The sequence below is a fragment of the Aegilops tauschii genome, chromosome 1, assembly GCF_002575655.3.
Source record: "Aegilops tauschii subsp. strangulata cultivar AL8/78 chromosome 1, Aet v6.0, whole genome shotgun sequence".
Taxonomy (NCBI): Eukaryota; Viridiplantae; Streptophyta; class Magnoliopsida; order Poales; family Poaceae; genus Aegilops; species Aegilops tauschii.
The window spans coordinates 16,318,880-16,328,202 of NC_053035.3; the positions used below are offsets into that span (position 1 = coordinate 16,318,880).

Sequence of the window (9,323 nt, forward strand, 5' to 3'; positions counted from 1 at the left end):
GCAGATAGATGACCCTTAAGCGTGTGACCCTATAGGTTCGGTGAAGTATAGACATGACCTGGAACCCCTTCCGATCAATGATCAACATCGGAGCCGTCGACACCCATATTGACCCCTATACCCACACGAATGAATATTCGAGTGAACCTCCAGTTGCCGTGTGCTATTCCTGTTGCTTCGCGATATGTTACAAATACTCGAGGTGAGACATGTTGGCATTCCCGTGGATCAACAACTTGTCCACTATGCTAGTTACCTCGTTACCGGTTTTGTTCTCTTTTCTCGTTTCGTGTTCCGGCATCCCCGTGATCAAATCACAAAGTGTCTGGCCAGACAATGATGGACACTGTAACACCGAGAGGGCCCGAGTATATCTGTCCATCGTCGGAGGAGCAAATCCCAATCTCGAGCTATTAAGTTACTTAACATACTTTCCCATGAACCCGTAAGCCGCCGTAATAGCCATCCAGTTACGGATGACGTTTAACAAACCCCAAAGTTCATGAAGCAAGCATGAAGAAACTCGATACTCTCATGGTCTAAGGAATCATGCAAACGTTAACCATCTCTGTGTTATGTACCATTAACTTGTGACGAATAAATCTCTTAGCATAACATCATGCCGGGTCGATTCAACACAGATGTTCTCTTAACATTGTGCCCTCAAGGTTGCTGACATAGACATGCCCATGATCAGGAAAACATAACCATCATGCAACACTTGAGCTAGTCTTAGAGGCCAGACTAGGAATACATTTTACCGTTTATTATTCCACACGTGCATATGAGTCTTCCTCCGAGCCTCGTGGTTATTGCAGACTCGAGAACCATAGCAGTTATAGCATGGAACATAAACATAATTATGAACTCGGAGATAAATAATATCATTTATTATTGCCTCTAGGGCATATCTCCTACACATGGGATTTGTCGATACTTTGGCACAAGGTATGATAACTACACATATATCTACTTATGCCATTGATAGGAGAATAGTGCAAATTGTACTAAATCATCATGTGCTCAAATTTCCATGCTAATATACCGCTACAAGGTTACAATATTCAGCCTTCCATTTATCATTTGTGAGAAAGATGTCATGCACACACACAATTATCCATGTCATGAACCGATATGACTTGTGTGTTTTCAATGGAAAATAATTAGAATTCCCCGCTTTTCCTCAATAGGTTTTTCATAGAAATTTAATCATAAAAAATCAGGTCCCCTATCTGATGAATTTTACAAAAACAACTCTAAAAAATGACAATATATTTTCATTTAATATAAATGGTTCCAATATCGCATTTTTTCAGACAGAATGAATAAAGTGCATGGATTCACTATTTATTACCAGGGGAAATGAATGCCCACATGTACTCCCTATAGAACACTTTGCATGAATATCTTATGTAAATTTGATTTTAAAAATGACATAATCTTAAAGATAACAGTAAAAATGTTATCGAGAGCATGCTCAACATCTCTAAACCATAACACCAAACTCCGTCATAATTTGTCGAAAAAAGGATAACAAATGATACATCCACCAAATTTTGCATTTGCAAAACTACAACCACCAATACACAAGCAACCTTCATGAATATGGAACATTGTTACATTTATTATAAACATAAAGTTCCTGGGGTGAAAAATAGTTGTGTCTCGATTGATGGTTGGAAAAGAGTATACATGCAAACAGTACAATCACAAATGGTTGGAGCTATTTAACTCGATCCTTTTATTCATACAAAATTAGAAATTAAATACTATTACACTGGTCAAAATAGTGTCTTGAATGTCCCTATATTTGAAAACCGAAAACACTAAGGGGTTAATAACTAGTATGCAGTAATCGTGGCAAAAGTAAATAGATGGTTAAGAAGCTCAATGATCATGATGAGAGGGAAAAGAGATAGGCAACTGAACCGTACATGTTTGAGGATGTGGACACTGCAACCCATACATTACATAAAATTACTAATAAGAAACATAATGCTGAACGTTACTAAAATACACGAGGTACATCAGGAGCACATACAACAGGGTTTGGGGAGGAAAACACATATGAATTCTTACAGTAGAAACACAACAAAAAGTGAAAACCAGTGATAAAGGAAACTCAGAACAGCCATCACACCGTCGCTCTCGTAACCACTTGTAGTACTGGTGATTTTATGTTGTTGGCGAATAAATAATAAAGTGTCGTTTGCTGATCGATCATGTAGTGGCTGTGATCGGGACGCTGTAGAGGACGAGCGTCTCGACGGTGAGGCCGGGGCCAAAGCCGAAGAGGACACCCCACTCCTTACCCTCTCCAGTAGTTGCTTGGCCATCCTGCGAAGAGGTCTTACGCATCACGTCGAGGATGAAGAGGACACATGCGCTGGACATATTGTCGTACTTCGACAGGACCTCTCGGCTGGCGCGCATGCGTTCCTTGTCAAGGCCAACTTTCTCCTCAACCATGTCCAGGATCGCCGGCCCGCCAGGGTGTGCAATCCAGAAGATGGAGTTCCAGTCGTGGATGCCCAGAGGCTTGAAGGAGTCCTCGAGCGCTTGCTCGATGTTCTCGGAGATGAGCCCGGGCACGTCCTTGAGAAGGTGGATGGTGAGCCCTGCCTCTGTAAGGTGGCCGTTGATGGCACCCTCGGAGTCGGGCAGGATGGTCTGGCTCGCTGATACCAGCTGGAAGAGTGGCTTCTCGAAGGGCACGTCGGGGTCGGTGCCGATGATGGCAGCGGCCGCGCCATCGCCAAAGAGCGCATGTCCAACCAGCGAATCCAAATGGGACTTGGAGGGGCCAAGGAATGCCATGGCGGTAATCTCTGAGCAGACCACCAACACACTTAGAGTTTTCCAATCTTAGTTCTTCTTCCCCCCGCCGCGCCGAACACCGCGACGCCGCCAGCCAGCTGATACGTCTCCAATGTATCTATAATTTTGATGGTTCCATGCTATTATATTATCATTCTTCGATGTTTTGCAATCATTTTGTAGCAACTTTATATCATTTTTTGGGACTAACCTATTGACATAGTGCCCAGTGCCAGTTGCTGTTTTTTCCTTGTTTTTTACTTCGCATGATATCAATATCAAACGGATTTCAAACACAGCGAAACTTTTTGGAGAATTTTTATGAATCAGAACACCCAGGATTGCCAGAGAAGTACCCGGGGGGTGCCCGGAGGGGGGCACAACCCACCTGGGCTCGTCTGGGCGCCCAGGCGCGCCCTGGTGGGTTGTGCCCACCTCGGTGGCCTCCCACACCGCCTCTTCGCCCTATAAGTTGTCAAATATTCCAAAAACCCTCTGGGTAACCCTAGATCAGAAGTAACGCCGCTGCAAGCCTCTGTAGCCACGAAAAACCAATCTTGACCCCGTTCCGGCACTCCGACGGAGGGGAATCTTCGTCGGTGGCCACCACGATGAGAAGGGAGTAGTCCACCCTCGGGGCTGAGGGTCTGTACCAGTAGCTATGTGTTTAATCTCTCTCTCGTGTTCTTGAGATGGCACGATCTTGATGTATCGCGGGCTTTGTTAATATAGTTGGATCATATGGTGTTTCTCCCTCTCTATCTTGTTGTGATGAATTGAGTTTTCCCTTTGAGATTTCGTTTTATCGGATTGAATATTTTTATGGATTTGAGAGCACTTGATGTATGTCTTGCTATGAATATCCGTGGCGACTATGGGGTATCATATTGATTCGCTTGGTATATGTTTTGGCACTCAACTCATGGATTCCCGAGGTGACATTGGGGTAATCTATGCATATGGGTTGATGCATGTTCTCGTCTTTGTTTCTCTGGTAGAAGTCTTCGGGAACTCTTTAAGGTTCTTTGTGTTGGATCTAGTATTATAAATCTGAAATTGTTTGATGTGTATCGTATAATTAACTCATGGATACTTGTGGTGACATTGGAGTATCTAGGTGACATTAGAGTTGGTTGATGCGTATCATATGGTGTTATTTTAGTACGAACTCTTGGATAGATTGAACGGAAAGAATAATTTTGTGTTATTTTAGTACGAACTATTGAATAGATCGAATGGAAAGAATAACTCTAAGGTGGTTTCGTACCCTACAAAAAAATTATTGTTATGTTCTCCGCTGGATAAGAACTTTGAAGTGATTCTTCATCGCACGTTGAGGGATGATTATATGATCCAATTAGTTTAGCATTGTTGAGAGATTGCACTAGCGAAAGTACGGACCCTAGGCCTCATTTTCAAGCATTGCAATACCCTTCGTGCTTTGTTTTATCAATTTCTACCTTGCTGTTTTTTATTGTTCCTATCACAAAAATCAATATCAACTATCATTACTACGCTTTGATTACCATCTCTTCGCCAAACTAGTGCACCTATACAATTTACCATTGTATTTGGTGTGTTGGGGACACAAGAGACTTTTTATTATTTGGTTGTAGGGTTGTTTGAGAGAGACCATCATCATCCTACACCTCCCACGGATTGATAAACCTTAGATCATCCACTTGAGGGAAAATTGCTACTGTCCCACAAAACTCTGCGCTTGGAGGTCCAACACGAGTTTACAAGAATAAAGTTGCGTAGTAGACATCAAGGTCTTTTCTGGCGCCGTTGCCAAGGAGGTTAGGTAAGCGGCACTCACATCCCGTAAACGAAGCTCTTTTTTGGCGCCGTTGCCGGGGAGGTGAGTGCTTGAAGGTATATCTTTAGATCTTGCAATCGAATCTTTTAGTTTCTTGTTTTATCACTGGTTTGGTTTATAAAAGAAAACTAAGAAAATGGAATTGATGTTGCATCATATTATTCATCTTTATAATGTCTTTCTTGAAAATGATGGAAAGGAAAATTGTGCTCAATTGATAGAAGAAGAATTCTATAAAAAAATTGGCATAAATGATGAGCATGATTGCAATGTTCTTAGTATGAATTATTTGAATATCCATGATGCTAGTGATATGCAAAGCCATAAGCTTGGGGATGCTATGTTTGATGAAGATGATATTTTCAGTCCCCCATGTTTTAATGAGAAATTTTATTATGATGAAAGCATGCCTCCTATTTATGATGATTATATTGATGAAAGTGGATTTGGAGAATCCACTATTTTGGAAGAGGTTTCAATTGATTATGACAACAAAGTTTCTATCTATGAAGATTATGGTGATGACATGTATGGTATAAAGAATAATGATAACCATGAAACTTGTCATCAAGATTTTAATTTTCAATCACATGATAGTTATTTTGTTGAGTTTGCTCCCACTACTATTCATGAGAATAAATTTGCTCATGTGGAGAGTAATAAAATTTCTATGCTTGTGGATCATGAGAAGAATGCTTTATGTGATAGTTATATTGTTGAATTCATTCATGATGGTACTGAAAATTATTATGGGAGAGGAACATATGCTTGTGGGTATTACAATAATATCAAGTTTCCTCTCTATGTGTTGAAAATCTTGAAGTTGTGCTTGTTTTGCCTTCCTATGCTAGTTGATTCTTGTTCCCACAAATTGTTTGCTCACAAAATTCCTATGCAAAGGAAGTGGGTTAGGCTTAAATTTGCTTGTCATGTGATTCATGATGCTCTTTTACATGTTTCAATTATTATCTTGTATGCGAGTATCATTGAACTCATCATGCCTAGCTAAAAGGCATTAAAGAAAAGCGCTTGTTGGGAGACAACCCAACACTTTTACCTACTGTTTTAGTTTGTTCATATGATTATGCTACTGTATTAATCATGTTTCATTGCTTTTGTTTAAATAAAGTGCCAAGTAAAGCCTTTGGGATAGTGTGGATGATAGTTGACTTTAATCTGTGTAAAAACAGAAACTTTTGCGCTAAGTCCAGGAATTTTCAAAACTCACTGGAACCTGCTTTTAATCTGAAGTTTTGACAGGTGATATATATTCAAATTCCCTACGTTATCCTAATTTTTCAGAATTTTTGAAGTAGCAGAAGTATGGTAGTTGTCCAGATCATTATGGACTGTTCTGTTTTTGACAGATTCTGTTTTCAATGTATAGTTTGCTTGTTTCCTAGTTTCTGTGGCTTATATTGCTCAATATAAATTGTGAAAATGAGAAGGTACAGTAGGCATTGTGTGAGAACAATTATGAATCTTGTCTTTGACAGTACCAAAGTTAATGATTTGCTTTATGATACTAACCTATCTCACGAAGTTCCGTTAAGTTTTGTGTGATTGAAGTTTTCATGTTTTTGTCAGATATCGATATGAGGAGAATAAGGAGTGATAAGACCCTAATCTTAGAAATGCCCACGGCACCCCAAGTAAATATTCAAGGTAGATCCAAGCAACTAAGCTTGGGGATGCCCCGGAAGGCATCCCCTCTTTTGTCTCCAACATTATTGGTAATCTTACTTGGGGCTATATTTTCATTCGTCACATGATATGAGTTTTGCTTGGAGTGTCAATTTATTTTGTTTTTATTTGCTTCCTGCTATCTATAATAATTTTTTGCATCTTTTATTTCAATGAAAATGTCAAGTATAGCCTTTGCCATGCTTATTTTGCGAGTATATGAGTTGCTGTTTCAAAACAGAAAATATATCGCTGTTGAAAAAATTATCTAGAAAAGTAAGAATGTGATAAAATGTTGAAACTTTGTGCACAATAAGCTATGATAAAATTTCTACAGTGTGGTAATTTTTCTGAATTTTTGGAGTCAGAGAAGCATGAGTTTTCTTGCATCCTTTACAGACTGTCCTGTTTTGACAGATTGCTCTTATATTTGCATTGCTTGCATATGTTTGCTTGTTTAATGATTCTATTTGAGGATACGAGTATTAACAAAAAAAATCTATAAAATGACTAAAAATGACAATATATTTTCATGTAATATAAATGGTTTCAATATCGCATTTTTTCAGACAGAATGAATAAAGTGCATGGATTCACTACTTATTACCAGGGGAAAATGAATGCCCACATGTACTCCCTATAGAATACTTTGCATGGATATCTTATCTAAATTTGATCTTAAAAATGACATGGTCATAAGGATAACAGTAAAGATGTTATCGAGAGCATGCTCAACATCTCTAAACCATAACACCCAAGTCCGTCATAATTTGTGGGGAAAAAAAAGATAACAAATGATACATCCACCGAATTTTGCATTTGCAAAACTACAGCCACCAATACACAAGCAACCTTCATGAATATAAAGTTCCTGGGGTGAAAAATAGTTGTGTCTCGATTGATGGCTGGAAAAGAGTATGCATGCAAACAGTACAATCACAAACGGATGGAGCTGTTTAACTCGATCCTTTTATCTATACAAAATTAGAAATTAAATACTATTACGCTGATCAAAATAATGTCCTGAATATCCCTATATTTGAAAACCGAAAACACTCACCTCTGTAGCTAGGTGCACGGGGTTAATAACTAGTATGTCTAATTAAGAACATTCTATCGTAGATGCGTTTAGCATCCCAGACATATGGATTATGCAGTTATCACGGCAAAAGTAAATAGATGGTTAAGAAGCTCAACGATGAGGGTGAGAGGGAAAAGAGACAGGCAGCTGAACCGTACATGTTTGAGGATGTAAACAATGCAACCCATACATTATAGTATAAAATTACTAATAAGAAACATAATGTTGAACGTTACTAAAATACACAAGGTACATCAGGAGCACATACAACAGGGTTTGTGGAGGAAAACGCATATCAATTCTTACAGTAGAAACACAACAAAAAGTGAAAACCAGGGATAAAGGAAACTCAGAACAGCCATCACACCGTCGCTCTCGTAACCACTTGTAGTACTGGTGATTTTATGTTGTTCGCGAATAAATAATAAAGTGTCGTTTGCTGATCGATCATGCAGTGGCTGTGATCGGGACGCTGTAGAGGACGAGCGTCTCGACGGTGAGGCCGGGGCCAAAGCCGAAGAGGACACCCCACTCCATACCCTCTCCAGTGGTTGCGTGGCCATCCTGGGAAGAGGTCTTACGCATCACGTCGAGGACGAAGAGGACACATGCGCTGGACATGTTGCCGTACTCCGACAGGACCTCTCGGCTGGTGCGCATGCGTTCCTTGTCAAGGCCAACTTTCTCTTCAACCATGTCCAGGATTGCTGGCCCGCTAGGGTGTGCAATCCAGAAGATGGAGTTCCAGTCGTGGATGCCCAGAGGCTTGAAGGCGTCCTCGAGCGCTTGCTCGATGTTCTCGGAGATGAGCCCGGGCACGTCCTTGAGAAGGTGGATGGTCAGCCCTGCCTCCGTAAGGTGGCCGTTGATGGCACCCTCGGAGTCGGGCAGGATGGTCTGGCTCGCTGATACCAGCTGGAAGAGTGCCTTCTCGAAGGGCACGTCGGGGTCGGCGCCGATGATGGCAGCGGCCGCGCCATCACCAAAGAGCGCATGTCCGACCAGCGAATCCAAATGGGACTTGGAGGGGCCACGGAATGCCATGGCGGTAATCTCCGAGCAGACCACCAACACACGTGCGCCGCGGTTGTTCTCGGCGATGTCTTTAGCCATGCGGAGCACCGTGGCACCGCCAAAGCAGCCTTGCTGGTACATCATGAGGCGTTTGACCGTCGGCGAGAGGCCAAGCAGCCTCGTCAACTGGTAGTCGGCGCCTGGCATGTCCACGCCGGAGGTGGTGCAGAAGACGACGTGGGTGATCTTCGACAGTGGCTGGCCCCACTCCTTGATGGCCCTCTCTGCCGCCTCTTTCCCAAGTTTGGGCACCTCCACGACGACAATGTCGTGGCGCGTGTCCAGCGACGGCTCCATGTGGGAGCAGATGCTAGGGTTCTTTTTCAGGATCTCTTCGGTGAGGTGCATGTGCCTCTTCCTGATCGTGGACTTCTCGCACATCCTCTCGAACTTCTCCTTGAGGTCTGGGAGGTGCTCGCTCTTGGTGACTCTGAAATAGTAGTCCGGGTAGGTGGCCTGGTACACGCAGTTGGCCGGGACGGCCGTGCCGATTGCCAGCACGGTCGCCAGACCCACCGCCTGCTGTGCCCTTCTCACTTCCTCCAACTTCACCGCCGCCATTGATCAGCACCAAGGAGTACTAGCTAAGTAGCAAGGGCTTGCTAGCAAGGGTCGTTTGTCAGGTGCACTTAACGTAAGATTGTATTTCTCAACTCTGGTGATAGAACTCACTGGGAGTGCTGCCACTTTATAGAACATTATTTGCTAACGGATTCATTTTTTCTCTAGAGTTGAATAGACCGACGACTGGGCTTGTTTGTTTTCTTAATTCAAATGGGACGCCTGCAGCTTAGAGAAAATCTACCATAATGGCCGTCTTAAGGAGCATGTCGTACAAAAGTATCAGCT

The 9,323-nt window shown here is 42.0% G+C and overlaps 2 protein-coding genes across 2 annotated transcripts; both read right to left on the reverse strand.

Moving 5' to 3' along the window:
• Positions 1–2,175: 2,175 nt before the first annotated feature.
• On the reverse strand, positions 2,176–2,841 carry LOC141039251 (chalcone synthase 2-like). The gene has a single exon (XM_073506616.1). The coding sequence runs from the start codon at positions 2,815–2,817 to the stop codon at positions 2,221–2,223; it is 597 nt and encodes a 198-aa protein (XP_073362717.1). The 5' UTR covers positions 2,818–2,841; the 3' UTR covers positions 2,176–2,220.
• Positions 2,842–7,847: 5,006 nt separating this feature from the next.
• Positions 7,848–9,273, reverse strand: LOC141039252 (chalcone synthase 2-like). The gene has a single exon (XM_073506617.1). It carries the CDS (start codon positions 9,033–9,035, stop codon positions 7,848–7,850), a length of 1,188 nt encoding a protein of 395 aa, XP_073362718.1. The 5' UTR covers positions 9,036–9,273.
• Positions 9,274–9,323: the final 50 nt, after the last annotated feature.